At 45.6% G+C, this 16554-nt stretch overlaps 1 protein-coding gene across 1 annotated transcript; it reads left to right on the forward strand.

Moving 5' to 3' along the window:
* The first annotated feature begins 336 nt into the window (after positions 1-336).
* ZNF304 (zinc finger protein 304) lies at positions 337-10003 on the forward strand. The gene is made up of 3 exons (XM_033844791.2): positions 337-780; positions 2383-2509; positions 4379-10003. The coding sequence occupies exons 1-3, from the start codon at positions 748-750 to the stop codon at positions 6202-6204; spliced, it is 1986 nt and encodes a 661-aa protein (XP_033700682.1). The 5' UTR covers positions 337-747; the 3' UTR covers positions 6205-10003.
* The last annotated feature ends 6551 nt before the right edge of the window (positions 10004-16554 follow it).

The following is a 16554-nucleotide window of genomic DNA, read 5'->3' on the forward strand; positions in this document are numbered from 1 at the left end:
CAGGATGAAAGAATGGTCTACCTGCTGGAGACGGCGGAGGACGCGGCTTTGTCACAGGTGACCACGGAAATCTGGACGCGTCGCCTTTAAGAAGAGCTCTGGCCCTCCGCGACCCAATTCCTCCCCGACCTTTTTCCCTCTACCTGCCTCCGCACTGCGGTCGGGGAGAGCCGGAAAAGTACCTCTTACCTGCTTGGATGGAGGACACAAATTCCTTTACCCATAAGTCTGTGCCCGGCGCATCCGTGCTGCGCCAATGACAGTCCGGAAGATGGGCGTTTCCTGACGCCCCTGCCGGCAGAGGCGGGACTTCCGGCGTCGCGGCCGTGACGTCTTTTGCTTGCGCCAGGGCTGTCTAGAGTGGCTGTGGAGGCTGGGAGGCCTGACTGGGGTTCGCCTTCCGTGCGGCTCTTCGGAAGCTAACCGGGAAGGACAGTAGAAAGGATAGGACCTCCCTCCGCGCCGTTGTTAGGATCCATGGTCCCCGTCGTGTTACGGGCCGCCTTGCGCGGAGGTGTGAGCCGGAGCTGCGCTCTTCCCGAGGCCTTCGCACCCGCCCTCCGTCCTCGTCCGCTTCCAGAGGCGGCACCCTGAGCCTGAGCGCCTTTTTACAAGGGGGAGCCTGGGGCTCTGAGTGCGATAGTCGTCCCAAGGCCACTTTGCCCAGTGTGGGGTGGGGGTTCGGCTGCTCCCGCAGAGCCCACTCCAGTCGCCAGTTTCTCGACCCGGTTCTGCTCAGAGGATCCCATGGCGGCCGCGACGCTTATGGACCGGGCTCAGGTGAGTGGAGGGTCCCTCGAGCCCTCACCGCTTCAGGTGTAAGGGATGGTGTGTTCTAGGGCTTTCAGCACTTCGCCTTCATCGCTCCCTTTTCTTGAGTATAAAGGCGGTAAAGGGCGGTCCTTGACGGTGGATATGTGGCGAGTTTCCCATTCCCAGTGTTGATGGGGTGAGGCGTGAAATGGTTTCCAAGGCCCAGGAGCCATCTGGTACAAACACTTGAAGGTGAGAATGAATTAGGAGTGTTCAGGAAACCGCAGGTCTCTGTTATGTTTGTTGAGAATAGAGAGCAGGCAGTCAGGGATCAGGCCTGGAATGGCAGCCTGAGGAGCTCGGCCTCTTTTCTGTGGTGGCGGGAGCCATAGAAAGTTTGTAACAGAGAAGGGAGGTGATCTGACATAGGTGTTAACAGGCTTCCTCTTGTAGCAGAGTGGAAAGATTGGGGAAGCCTGAGGGTGGGCAGGGAGACCAGGATGGAGTCTACTGCAATAGTCCAGGTGAGTGTTGATGGTGGGTGGACCAGAGTGGTGGCAGTGGAGGTTAGAGAGGTGTATGGATTTTGTATATGTTTTTAAACTAGGGTCGTTGGAGATTTTCTGATGAGACATAGTGAGATACTGGGACTCTTCACCTGTCCCTCTCCCTGCACTTGAGTCTGGGGGCCTTAAAGGAGGGGTCCTTTCTAGCCCAGTATCCTGAATCTAAGCCAACAGTTATATGAAGAGGTTCCTGCTTCTGGTAGCCAATGGGATGAGGACTGGAAGGGTGTATTAGACCCAGGAACAGCATGTGTAAATGCTTGGAGGTAAGATTGAGTTGGGAGTCCTCAAGGAACCACAGGTCTTCATTATGTGTGTTGGGAAAAGGGCCAGGAGTCAGGCAAGAATGGCAGGCTGAGGAGCTGGGTTTCTATTCTGATGGTGTTGAAAAACATTGACGATTTGGAGCAGAAGAGAGATGCTCTGAATCGGATCTTAACAGGCTCCCTCTGGCTGCTGTCTAATTGAGAATGGAGTGTGGGAATGAGGGAGGAGCTTACTGCAATAGTCCACATAAGTGTTGATGGTGGCAAAGAAAGTGGAAACTGGGTCCTGAGGACTTGGCATCGTGCTCAGGCACCTGGGTGGCAGTGGTGCCTGTCATAAAGACATGAGTACTTCCTGGATACTGTATGCAGAGTGGCTTCAGGAGTGGGGGTTGCCTTGGAGGTGCATATGTTGTGGATCAGAAGTTTGTCAGTGTTAATGGGGTGTGGTCCCAGATATGAGGAAAGTGTGGTTCAGAGTGACACATGTTGGGAGGAGTGTGACCTGATGGCCTTAGTTGTTTCTGGGAGGCATGTTCTTGAGGATACCAGCAGGAGAGTGTTTTGTGCCCTTCATGCAAGACCCATAGCTTATATAATATATATCTGCCCACCTGCCTGGTTCTGCTCTGGGCTGCACACAGTGATCAGAGGGACAGGAGAGAGCAGGCAGTAGTTGTGTCAAGGCCTAGTATCGCCTCTGAATTGGGAGGCTGGGGAGGACCGGGGTGGGATAGGTTAATGGGTAGACTGGGGAGTCCTGTTGTCCGTGGGCTCAATTGTCCCCATCGTGGCAGGGCTGTGTGACCTTCGAGGATGTGTTCGTGTACTTCTCCCGGGAAGAGTGGGAGCTCCTTGAGGAAGCTCAGAGACTCCTGTACCGTGATGTGATGCTGGAGAACTTTGCACTTGTGGCCTCACTGGGTAAGTCCCTGTTTCAGTTATCTATTGGTACATGGCAAATTACTCCAAAAGTTAGTGACTTAAAACAATTAAAATGCGTTATGTAACTTTCAGTGTATCAGGAACCTCGCTCGTCACAGCTTACCTGGGTGCTTTTGGCTCAGGGTCTCTCATGAGGTTTCAGTCAAGCTGTCAGCCAAACCTGTGTTCTCATCTGAAGGCCATTCTCAGGAAGAATCCACTTACAAATTCACTCATGTTTTGTGTTTCCAAGATGTAGTTTCTTGCGGCTTGTTGAACTGTGAGAATTAGTTCCAACTGGCTGTTGGTCAGAGGCCTCCCTCGGTTCCTTGTCATGGTGGCCTTTCTGTAGTGCACCTCATAACATGTAGTGCACCTCATAACGTGCCTTCTCTGAGCAAGTGTGCGAGAGAGAATGTCCAGGATGATGACTGGTCTTTTTCTAACCTGACTTGGAGAAAATGATCCCATCATTTTTGCCCTATTCAAATGGGTCAATCAGTCCCGCCTATGGTCAAGGGAAGCAGCCTACACAGGGGCGGGAATACTGGGAGGTAGGCATTCTTGGGGGCCATCGGAGAGGCTGCCTTCCACAGGCCCTCATGCCCGCTCCAGTGTCCTTGGGGTTTGCTTTTTCCCCACTTCCCTTGGGGCAGGTCTTTCGGTCCAGCCAGATCAGTGACTCTTCTCCTTCCCTTCTTTGGTTCCCAGAGTAGGCACTGTGGGTGCCGAGGCTGGGCCGTGTGTGGTGTCCCCTCCCTCGCTGAGCAGTCTCAACACCTCTGCCCAAAGTCTTTCAGGATCAGGTTAGGAGTTCAGGGCTCTTTCAGTCTGCTTCACAGATTCTGCCTCGGTTGGGCACTTCCAGATCCATGATGCCTCTGCATCCATGTTCTGCCCCTGTCCTCTGGCTGAGATTTCCTGGGGCATGACTATGCCAGGAATTGTAGGTACTGACATGGTCACTGCTTGTGGCAGACACAGGGGTGTTCCACCAAATCCTCCTTCGGGTTTTTCTCTCTCTCCTTTTTTAAAAACATATTCTCTTCTTCTCTGTGGAATGGGTCTACCTGGGCCACCCATCTGCCCTATGATTTTTTTACAACTTCCATCTTCCTGATCACATGTAGTTTTCCAGTTGGAGAGGGACAGGAAGCCCCAGGTTCCTGACAGGGAGCCATGACTCCAGCCACAGTGAGAGAGGCCAGAGAGGGCCTGGCCCTGCTGCATGGGAGCTGAAAGAGAGCGATCTTAGGGCTGGGTTCACATCGTACCATCAACCTGCTTTGTGTTCACCAGTGTTTTCTTGCCAAGGCACATAGCAGTACCTCACTTCTCCCTTTCCTTCCCCGTTCTTGGCACTTGACATTTCTGTCTTCCATCCCTTGGCTGTTTCCCCACCTCTCTGGCCTCCATGTCTCTCACTCATTCTCCGTCCGCAGTGCTCAGCAACACTGGCTACTATAAAGTGTCATGAGTTGTGCACATATCCATATGTAGTCCTTAAGAACCAGCTACTTACTTGCAATCAGATTTTCCTGGGCCTGGACACAGCTTTCTGCACAGAGCTCACCTGACACCAGCAGCCGAGGCCCTGCTGAAATGCTTTTGTAGAGGAGTGAGTTGGAGACCTCGCCTCTACTTCCAGTACTGTCCAACATCATTGTGTCTTTACCCATCGTTAGAGTTCCTTCATACTGTGATCTTTAGAGGCCCATGACTGACAGTGAGCCCTTCCTGATCCTGGCTCCCTCATCCTGCCAAAAGCCAATGGACTCATTCATTGGTGTGTCACACATACCTATGTGATGGAGTTGCTGCTTCCCACCAAAGTCAACATGTCCTTCACTAGAATTTCTTTGATTTCAGGTTGTTGGTGTGAAGCAGACAATGAGGAGGCCCCTTCTGAGCAGAGCGTTTTTGTAGAAGGAGTGTCAGAGGTCAGGACTCCTGAGTCATGTCCATTTATCCAGAAAGCCCAGCCGTGTGAGATATGTGACCCACTCTTGAAAGACATTTTGCACCTGGCTGAACACCAGGGATCATGCCCTGCACAGAAACTGTACACATGTGACTCCTGTGGGCAAGGATTCCTGTTCAGTGAAAACTTTTATCAGCACCAGAAGCAATATAGTGGGAAGAATCCTGTCAGAAGGGGTGATGATGGGGCCTCACTTGTGAAGAGCTGTGCTGTCCACATGTTAGGGAGACCTTTTACTTGCAGGGAGGAAGGGATGGACTTGCCAGGTAGCTCTGACCTGTTCCAGTACCAAAGCACTTACAATGGAATGAGTCCATGCAAAAAGGCTGAGTTCATGGAGCCCTTTCCACAAAGCTCCAGACTCGGGCGACACCAGGGAGACCATGATGAACTGATGCTTCTCAATTGCAGTGACAATGGGAAAACGTTCCTGAACACCTTCACTCTCCTTGACAACCAGATAACTCAGGCTGAAGTGCGAGCTTTTAGGTGCCTACCATGTGGAAATCTGTCCAAGGAGAAATCAGTTCTTATTCATCATACAAAAATTCATAGTGGAGAAACATCACATGTGTGTAAGGAATGTGGAAAGGCCTTCATTCACCTGTCTCACCTAAAAACCCACCAGAAATTTCACAATGGGAAAAGACAATATACATGCAGTGAATGTGGGAAGGCCTTCAGCCGCAAAGACACGCTTGTACAACACCAGAGAGTCCACACTGGAGAAAGGTCTTATGACTGCAGCGAATGTGGAAAAGCCTACAGCAGAAGCTCCCACCTTGTTCAGCACCAGAGAATTCACACCGGAGAAAGGCCTTATAAGTGCACTGAATGTGGAAAAGCCTTTAGCCGTAAAGACACACTTGTTCAGCACCAGAGATTTCATACTGGAGAAAGGCCTTATGAGTGCAGTGAATGTGGGAAATTCTTTAGCCAAAGCTCTCACCTTATTGAGCACTGGAGAATTCACACTGGGGCAAGGCCTTACGAGTGCATAGAATGTGGAAAATTCTTTAGCCATAACTCCAGCCTCATTAAACATAGGAGAGTCCACACAGGAGCAAGGTCTTATGTGTGTGGCAAATGTGGGAAGGCTTTTGGCTGCAAAGACACACTTGTTCAGCACCAGATAATTCACACTGGAGCAAGGCCTTATGAGTGCAGTGAGTGTGGAAAGGCCTTCAGCCGTAAAGACACGCTTGTACAGCACCGGAAAATCCACACCGGAGAAAGGCCTTATGAGTGTGGCGAATGTGGAAAATTCTTTAGCCATAGCTCCAACCTCATTGTGCATCAGAGAATTCACACTGGAGCGAAGCCTTATGAGTGCAGTGAATGTGGGAAATGCTTTAGCCACAACTCTAGCCTCATTCTACACCAGAGGGTTCACAGTGGAGCAAGGCCTTATGTGTGTAGTGAATGTGGGAAAGCCTACATTAGTAGCTCCCACCTTGTTCAGCACAAGAAAGTCCACACTGGAGCGAGGCCTTATGAGTGCAATGAATGTGGGAAATTCTTTAGCCGCAACTCTAGCCTCATCCTTCACCAGAGGGTTCACACTGGAGAGAAGCCTTACGTGTGCAGTGAATGTGGGAAAGCCTATAGCAGAAGCTCCCATCTTGTTCGGCACCAGAAAGTTCACACTGGTGAAGGGCCTCATGAATGCAACAGTTTTGATGGCCCTTTAGCTGCATCTGTTACACTTGTTTAGCAGCCAGAAGGTTCACGCTAGAGAAAGGCCTTATGAATGCAGAAAATGTGCTGTATCCTTGTTCAAAGTATTAGGACTCACACCAGAGAAGAGCTCTGTGAGTGCCCTTTGTGAGGGAGCTCTGTGAGTGCCCTTTGTGAGGGAGCCAGCAGGTCAACCTTGTACAATCGTACATCCACCCTGGGGAGATTCCCGATAAGTACCACATAGGTGAGAAGCTCTCATGAGGTGCATTGCACTTCCTCAACTGTCCAGGGCTCTTGACAGTTATATCACTGCCAGTGCCTGTGGTGGAAGCCATCTCATTGCTGTTAAGTTCCCACAGTGTCTGTCAGTTACTCCAATATGCTCAGGAAAGGTGGAGCCCTGTGCTGTCTCTCCTGATCCCTCTAGGGGATTGTGAATGTTCTGAGTGCACAGAAGGTCCTCATTTCCTTCCCCATGACTGGGTACTGAGTGACCATGATCTAGCTCTGGCCGAAAGGACCAGAGTCTACTGGGGATTTCCAGACAAGATTTCACTTCTTCCTGGACAATGTTGACTGTCAGATGATAGCTGTGACTTATTTATCTTGCTCCCAAGTCACCCAACTTTGGAACTCCCTGTCTGTGCTACTCTAGTTTGTGCAGTGATAAAGGCCTGCTGTGGCAGTCTTTACTCACGGGAGGTCAGTTCACTGTGTCTAATGGATTGAGAAAAAATTGGGTTTTACTGACATGAAGGGAGGAACACCTTATGTTGACACCAATGTTATGTGCCTCAGAAGGGACAGCAGGGTGGTAGAGAACAGCTCTCAGTCTAGTCTGGCCTAGTTTGCATTGTTGCCCAAGGCTTGCTAGAAAAGTCTGAAGAGCTTTATGCACCTAATCCTGTGGCTTAGAAGTCAGGATTTACTGTGAGCCCAGAGTTCATTCTGAGGAGGGCACAGTTGGTGTGGAAATCTCCAGTGCTTGTGGAAGCAACATGAATTGGGTCCTTTGTTCCTAGGGAATATCCCATATTCCCCAGCACTTTTGAGGGATTTCTGTCTCCTGGACCTGTACAGGAGCCAGTCCCTGATGTCCAGAATCTCATAGGCAAGTATCATTGACTGGAAGGCTTTAGCCCTTTAGGGCAAGGTAGGAATCATAGTTGGTACAGAAACACTGATATAATGGAGTGGGGATGACTGTGGCTAGTGAGAGTATGTGTGTCTATTCTAACAGTGGCATCTATAAACATCCATGTGATTTTGGCTGTATGGCATGAAAGTGTACAGAAATTCTCAGGACCTTCAGACGTCTGAGTCTCCTGCGGCCAATGCACTGTTACAGTAAATAATCTAAAGATTTGTGGATTCCTGTACCTCCCTGGGCTGTTGATGTTATGGCCATCACTGCACAGGCAGGAACCCCAGCACTGATGAGAGATCCAGGGATCAGGCTTCTCTGACCCAGCCAACATTTCTAGTGACTGAAGTGGACGTGGACTTCATTGCTGATACTGAGGCAGGGCTCATCCCCCTAAACTGTGGGGAGAGGGATATGCTAGAACCAGAACAGTTGGCAGATGTGACTTTCCAAGAGGAACGGTAAATATGGATTTTCATAGGGAACATTTAGTTCTTAACATCTTCATTAAGGTATGGTGACATGAAATAAACTGAATATGTAAAGTGTAAAACGTGTTATGTTTCACCATGTGTAAATACTGATGAGACCACACCATCAAGATAATGGAGATATCCCACACAACCAAAAGATTCCTTGTAATCCTTTCCTTCCTTTATAATCCTTTCCTCCCAGTCCTTTCTGGCCCCCTTTCCCACAGTTCACAAGTAATAGCAAGCATTTTCTAGAATTTCATATAAATAGAATCATGGTATATACTTTCTGGGGAGTGGGGACTCTGACATTTTTCACTAACCGTAACTATTTTGAGATTAAGCCATCGTGTTGCATGTATTAATTGTTCATTTGTATTGTTGAGTATTATTCCATTGTATGGATATACTACAATTGGTTTTTTATCCATTTGCCTGTTAGTGGATGTTTGGGTTATTTCCAGCATTTGGCTGTTACAAATAAAGCTGCTGTGAAGATTTGCTTATAAGTTATCACTGAATAACATTCCATTGTATGGATGTAACAGTTTGCTTATCCATTCACTGGCTGAAGGACATCTTGATTGCTTCCAAGTTTTGGCAGTTATGAATAAACCTGCAATATGCATTGTGTGTAGGAGGACATAAGTTTGTAGACCTCAGATTTCAGTTTGTTTGGTTTCAAGCCAAGGCATGATTTGCTGGGTCATATAGTAAGAGTATATTTAGTTTTGTAAGAAACTGTCTTCCAAAGTGGCTGTATCATTTTGCATTCCCATGAGCAGTAGGTGAGAGTTCTGTTGCTCCATGTCCCTGTCAGCATTTGGTGTTGTCAGTGTTTTCGATTTTTGCCACTCACATAGGTGTGTAGTAACAGTATGTTTTTGTTGCTTTAATTTGCAATTCCCTAACGACATATGATGAATATCTTTCAATATTCTTTTAACAGTGTCTTTTGCAGAGCAGAACTTCTAAATTTTAGTCAAGTCCAAAATACTCGGTTTTTCTTTCATGGATTGTGGTTTGGTGTTGTATCTAAAAACTCATTGCCAAACCCAAGGTCTTCATTGTCTCCTGTGTTATCTTCTAGGTATTCTATAGTTTTTGTTTTTGTTTGTTTTTTTGCGGTACGCGGGCCTCTCACCGCTGTGGCCTCTCCCATTGTGGAGCACAGGTTCCGGACGCGCAGGCTTAGCGGTCATGGCTCACAGGCCCAGCCGCTCCGCAGCATGTGGGATCTTCCTGGACCGGGGCACGAACCCGTGTCCCCTGCATCGGCAGGAGGACTCTCAACCACTGTGTCACCAGGGAAGCCCTATTCTATAGTTTTGTATTTAGGTTTATTATCCATTTTACGAAAATATTTGTGAAAGGTGTAAGATCTGTGTCTGGGTCACTTTTTTAAAGCCCTATGTGTTGAAAAGACTATCCTTTCTCCATTCCTTTGCCTTTGCTCCCTTTTCAAAGATCACTTGACTGTATTAGCATGGATGTATTTCTAGACTCTCTGTTCCAGTTTTCTCCATTTATTGTGATAATCATCGTGTGGCTTTGGGGGGTTTTTTCTTGTTGTCTTTTATTTTATTTATATGGTTTATTCCATTAATTGATATCCAAATGTTAAGCCAACCTTGCCTTTCCTGGGACAAATCCCACTGGATCATGTTGTATAATCCTTTGTATATGTTGCCGAGACAGTTTTCTGATACTTTGTTAATGTATTTTACATCTATATAGATGAACAATAATGAGTTTGTATATTTGTTTTCTTCTGATACCTCTGTATCACAGGGGTCCCCAACCCCCGGGCCATGGACTGGTACCGGTCCGTGGCCTATTAGGATCCGGGCTGCACCACAGGAGGCGAGCTGCGGGAGGGCACCCGGGGAGCGAAGCTTCACCTGCTGCTCCCCATGGCTCGTGTTACCGCCTGAACCATCCCCCCCCCAACAACCCTCCCACCCGGTCCATTGGAAAATTGTCTTCTTCAAAACGAGTCTCTGGTGCCAAAATGTTTGGGGACTGCTGCTGTATCACAGTAATTCTGATCTCATAGAATAAGTTGGGAAGTGTTTCCTCCTCTTTTTTGGAAGAGTTTTTGAAGGATCAGTGATATTTCTTTTTTAAATGCTTGCTGGAATTCCTTAGTGAAGGCACCTGAGCCTGGAATTTTCTTGTGGGAAGATTTTCAATAAAAACTACTTTGTATAGTCCTATATACATTCTCTACTTATGTCAGATTTGATCATTGGTGTCTTCTAAGAATTTGTCCATTTTAACTTAATTGTCTAATTTGGGAGGAATAAGATTGTTTATAATATTCCCTTATGATACTTTTAATTTCTGTAGTGTCTTCATTCTTGACTTTGTTAGTTAGTTGTCTTCTTTTTTTGTGAGCCAACTTAGAGTTTTGTCAATTTTGTTGATCTTTTGAAACAAACAACATTTTTTCTTTCATTGATTTTTAAAAAAATTTTTTCTGTTTCCTGTTTCAGTGTTTTGTTCTATTCTTTATTATTTCCTTTCTTATCCTTGCTTTGGGATTAGTTTGGTCTTATTTTCCAGGTTTCTTAATATGGAATATTAGGTTATTGACATCATTCTTCTTTTGTAATAAGCTTTTCTTTTTTAAATTTTTTTTGGCTGCATTGAGTTTTTGTTGCTGTGCGTGGGCTTTCTCTGGTTGCAGCGAGTGAAGGCTACTCTTCATTGCGGTGCGCGGGCTTATCACTGTGGTGGCTTCTCTTGTTGCAGAGCATGGGCTCTAGGTGTGTGGGCTTCAGTAGTTGCAGCATGCAGGCTTTAGAGCACAGATTCAGTAGTTGTGGCACACGGGCTTAGTTGCTCTGTGGCATGTGGGATCTTCCCAGACCAGGGCTCGTACCTGGGTCCCCTGCATTGGCAGGCGGATTCTCAACCACTGGGCCACCAGGGAAGCCCTGTAATAAGCTTTTTAAAGCTATAATTTCCCTCTAATCATTTAATTTAGTTGTAGCATATCAATTTTTTGTACGTAACATTTTTATCTTTATCTAGTTCAAAATATTTATGTTTGTAACATTTTCCCTGTAATTTCTTCTTTTACCTATAGGATTTTGACAGTTTAATAACTTTTTCTATTAAATTTGCAGGGATGGTATCACAGAGCGGGAAGAATGCTTTTGCTTTTTCAGTCAATGCTTTTTCAGTCAATGGCTTTTTCAGTTGAAGTGGGGAAAATCTGTGGGTTATTTGAAATACCTTCCACTCTTAGGAAGAGATTGAGCTAAGCTGTTGGTGTTTAATGGAGAAAAAATAGCAACCATACCTACCAGGAATTGATGAAGATGATCATCTATAATTAACTCATCTTGAGGGCTTAAAGGATATGGCAGGTTATTGGCCACTTTTCCTTCCTTAAAGCACCCTGACTGCTCTGATTTGAGGGATTTTCTTTTTAAAAATAATTAATTAATTTGGCTGTTCCGGGCATTTAGTTGCGGCACACAGGATCTTTGTTGCAGCATGCGGGATCTAGTTCCCTGACCAGGGGTCGAACCCGGGCCCCCTGCATAGGGAGCAGGGAGCCCCTGAGGGGTTTTCTTTGTCTTGGTTTTTCTTCATAAGATGGGACAACCTTTTTTCCAGTGTCCCTTCTATTTACAATATTTACAAGTGTCCTTGTCAATAGGTGGTTGGTTGGGACATGGGCCCCTTAGCCCCTGCTGATCTGCAGGGACACATGTTTTCCTCAGATCCTGTCTTGTAGATATGTAGCTGCCAGGTTTTATAGTTCAGCTAAAGGGTCTAATTATTCTAAGTTCTGTTTTTGAATTAGGTCTCCAAGTTCAAACTTAACACCACTGGTAAAATGACATGAAACAGCTGCTCTTACATAAGCACCTCTGTGACTCCCAACTGTTGAAATTAGGAATTTTTTCTAGTCTGTCCTGAAAATCTCTCATAGTTTAAAAGTATTTTTGTTTTAATGATTAAATTACAGTGGATTTTTGCTGTTAATACTTCAGATATAGCTTTCAGGAGACTTGGACCTAGTTTCCTGAACTTTCTATGACCCTCAGGCTTATTGTGGAAAGAGAACTCCCGTCAGTCCCTTCCTGGTCAGTCCAGTCAGCTTTTGTCACCTTTGATTTAGCATCTTAGCTTCCAACCACCATGTATAAAAGTTGTGTAAGTTAGGTGACCTTGGTCAGATGTACCCTAAAGAATTCTAAACTTTTTAATGATTACTTTCTTGTCTTATTTGAGTTAAAAAGAATCTTTAGTTATACCTCTTAATTCAGCTCAGGTACAAGGTTTAAATTCTAAAATTTTCTGCATGCCTGACTCATGGCTGGGGTGGATATTTAGAGGTAACTGGCATTTGGGGTTTTATAAGAGTTGGGAAAAGGTGATGAAACTGAGTCCCCCTAAAACCGAGTTCCCCTGCTGAGTTTATGATTAACCTCTCTATCCAAAACTCTCTTCCCTTTCTTGTCCCTTTCTACCTCAGTCCTGTGCTAACTGAACCCTAATCAACCAGAGTCAGATGACTAAAATTGCCGTTGTTGATAACATCGTTAATGTACAGACCGGGGTGTTTCTCCAGGGCAAGATGAGCTAACAGAACTTCCAGGTCATGGACCACCAGACCATAGACTCGTAAACAATAGGCATTCTTGTTCCTGAAACTATGATTAAGAAACGTCACAAGACGATTAACCCCAGCTTCTTTGTTCCTCCCCTCTAAAACCCCACAACTCAAAGACCCAGTTGCAGTGGGTGTCAGACTTGTCTCCCACTGCCTTGATTGGTGCCCTGCAACAAACTCTTACTTTGCTGCAAACACCCAATGTCAGTTTGGCTTTTGCTCAATTACAGTAGGGGGTCTGAACAAGGGAGAGAGTAGGGGGAGACGTGCTAAGGAGAGAGATCAGAAGGATAAGGAGGTGGGAGCGCTGGATGGGGGAGGCTACTGCAGGACAAGGAGAGGGTGGCTTTACACAGGCACAAGGGACTTCCCTGGTGGTCCAGTGGCTAAGACTCGGTGCTCCTGGGCTTCCCAGGTGGTGCAGTGGTTAAGAATCTGCCTGCCAATGCAAGGGACACGGGTTTGAGCCCTGGCCCAGGAAGACCCCACATGCCACGGAGCAACTAAGTCCGTGCACCACAACTACTGAGCCTGTGCTCTAGAGCCTGCAAGCCACAACTACTGAGCCACGTGCCACAACTACTGAAGCCTGTGCACCTAGAGCCCATGCTCTGCAACAAGAGAAGCCACCACAATGAGAAGCCCGTGCACCGCAACAAAGAGTAGCCCCCGCTTGCTGCAACTAGAGGAAACCCACGTGCAACAACGAAGACACAACACAGCCAAAAATAAATAAATAAATTTATTTATTTAAAAAAAAGACTCCGTGCTTCCAATGCAGTGGGCCCGATTTTGATCCTGGTGCTGCAACTAAGAGTTTGCATGCCACAACTAAAAAGATCATGCATGCTGCAAGTAAGACCTGGCGCAGCCAAACAAAGAAAGAAAGAAAAAGAAAAGAAACACAGGCACAAGAATTAGGATTTTAACAAGAATATGAAGATTTAAACTTAGACCACCCCAGAGGGCAGGCAGTGATCAGTAGGTATGGAATGCTTGTGGACCTCAAGTCCCTAACCTGATGGTTGGCTCCTCACCACACAGACCCATCGTGTTCCCCTGGCATGCGGAAACCAGAGAGAATGCTCTCTCTAGCTTATAGCCCAGCTCTCAATACAACAGTTTTAAGATGGAAGGAGACCTCATTTGGTTTATTGGTAACCTGCAAGAAAGTTTGTCCATGTAGCCTCCAGTACTATGAGAACTGCAAACCCACTGGTCTGTGAGGCTGGCCTGAACAACAGGCTTATAGGGCAGTGCCTGTGTTCTACCCTGTGGTTCATATTCTCATGAGAAACTACATTTTTAGACAGCACAGGAAAAACAAAAACAACCAGTAACTCAAAGGACATCAAGAAAGGTATGAAAAGGAATAGCCTGATTCACCCAAGTATCTCAACAGGGAACTATCAACAAAGTCCACGTGTCAAACTGAGAACAAAAAGCCAAGAAAATCAACACAGAGCAGAGTTTAGACCTACTGCTGATTTACCACGTCGTCATAGACTCAAGTTGCCCTTGAGCAGCAAGGCACATGGACATCTGTGGGTACTGCACCTTGTGGAAGGCTAGGGTTTGCGGTGACAGCGTAAACCACATTTCAGTGGGACTTCCACAGTAAACATAATAGGTTGTAACATAGCTTCTACAGTGGATACATCCAATTTTATCTTGTTCCTTTTGTCCATTGAACGTTGATTAGTGAGACACAGGCTCAACAGTAGTGTGAGCTGGAGGACTGATTATATACAGTGTGGAAGCTCCTTACAACTTCTCCTGTTACTATTTTCCCTTCTTAATCTGAATTTCTCGTAACAATTACTATTTCACTTGCTTTAATACTAGTTGAGGAAATCACATAACTCTCATGATTAACTTTAGTAATGTTGATTTACATCTGTCCATCATTTTCAATATTGAATGAACAATTGTATATCATTCAGAGACCTCAAAGAGGACTTTTACCACATTTAATAAATAACCACTCTTAAGAAAATTCATCACAAAAATTTTTTTTCTTTTTTTTGCGGTACGCGGGCCTCTCCCTGTTGTGGCCTCTCCCGCTGCGGAGTACAGGCTCCGGACGCGCAGGCCCAGCGGCCATGGCTCACGGGCCCAGCTGCTCCGCGGCATGTGGGATCTTTCTGGACTGGGGCACGAACCCGTGTCCTCTGCATCGGCAGGCGGACTCTCAACCACTGTGCCACCAGGGAAGCCCCATCACAAAATTTATATTTGCATTTTGCATTTTTATATTCAGTAAATACAAAAAATAGATAATAGCAATTTCAGCAAGAATAGAAAACATTGCCTTTGAAATCTCACGTGTGTCAATTTGTCTGTTACAAGTCCAAACTCATAACTGCTAACAGGTTGAACCGTTGAAAGGTTTTCAAACTTGTGAACTAACAGTGAATTGAACTTGGTATCTGATACAAAAAAAAAAAAAAAAAAAAAAAAGAGGGGGAACATTCTGTTTGCCTGCCTTCTCTAATTGTCAGGCAGTCACCTGAAAAAAACCCAGAGCGGTTCTCATAGGAGCTTTTGGGAAGTCTGGCATTCAGGAATTGGCAGACTTTCAGAAATGGGCATGTTTAATGATTGATGGACTTCCAGGTGTGTTACTTTGCTCACTACTGTTGACTAGGACTTTCAGAAGCAAGGTTGCTATAGTGAGGCACTTACTGATTGGTTGTTGCCTAGGGGCTGGGGCTGTCACTGATTGGCTGTCTTTCAGGACTGGGGCCTGAACACTGATAGGCTGAATTCTAGAAGGTTGGGACTATCAATTATTTGTGAATTTTCAGAAGCTTCAGTTTACTGGGGTGAGGCTGTTGCTGACTGGCTGGCTTTCACAGGTTATCTGAAGTTATCTCTAAAAAACCATGTTTTCTGTTCAAGATTTTGGAATTGGGCTAAAGAACAGTCTTTGCTTTCCTGTTATGAAAAATAAACACTTTAATTATTAGTCCCCTCTTTTGTTCTTCCTTAGCCAGACCCTAAGGAGAGACCAGAAGACATTGTCCAGAAGGTTATTTCTGGGGCTATGTTTATGAGCTAATGTTGCCACTAAGTGATTTAACTGCCAATTACAGTGAGAGAAGAATAGCTCTAACTGCTGAGTTTTTGTAATATATTGTAAAAAGCTAAATACAGGATATTTAGGGCATTCTGACAGTATCAATACAGGATACAGGATGTGTGCTCTATATGCAGAACAGCTGGCAGTCCTATTCCTGATGTCTGTCATGCACCTACTTTTGGACCTGAATCCTTGTTAGTGCTCACTGAACAGTTGTAGATCAGTAAATACACAACAGCACAACTTCTTTATTCATTTTTACCTCTCTGGCAACTCTTTTTAAATATTGTCTTTACCTCTCCCTCCAAGGTGTTAATGCATCATGTTTTCAAGTATTTAAAAAAAATAATCACATTTTGGAACCAAACTCTGAGTGTGGCTAAGGTTTCAGCAAGCCTTGAAGTCTCAGCTTCATTCTCTGACTTCTCAGACTCAGTGACTCTTTTTCAGACTTCATTGATTTCTTACCTTTTTTTCCTCCACTCTCACAGATAAATTTCTCTAGAACCATTTCTGCCACTTTCCTTGAAAACCTATAAAATTATTATTAATAACATTTAGTAATACCCATTTAACAACTGTTTTCCCAGAGATAATCTCAACTCCCTGTGTATACTGTTGCTGCAATTACAGTTGAAATGACAAACCATTTTCCAGCAAGGAAATGAGATCACAGAATCCCAAACCTTTATGTCAGGAATAAGATGGCCCCTTTGCACACGTGGTCAAATTCTCAGGAGAGACATATTCTGTCCTGGCAGAAGATGGCATGTGATAAGTCCCTGTTCTTTTAGAGAGGTTTCACATTTCTTAAAAGAAATGGAGTAACCTCAGAGTTAATTAATTTATTTAGGCCCTGCTGTGCAGCATTCAAGATCTTAGTTCCCCGACCAGCGATTGAACCCATCCCCCCTGCATTGGGAGCACGGAATCTTAATGACTGGACTGCCAGGGAAGTCCCAAAATGGTGTATATCTCAGACATGAAGTAATATTATCTTAAATAGCAATGTTGTTGAAACACCATCACTGACTATTCAGGCAGGAAGGATGTTT

This window comes from Tursiops truncatus, chromosome 19, assembly GCF_011762595.2.
Source record: "Tursiops truncatus isolate mTurTru1 chromosome 19, mTurTru1.mat.Y, whole genome shotgun sequence".
Lineage (NCBI taxonomy): Eukaryota > Metazoa > Chordata > Mammalia > Artiodactyla > Delphinidae > Tursiops > Tursiops truncatus.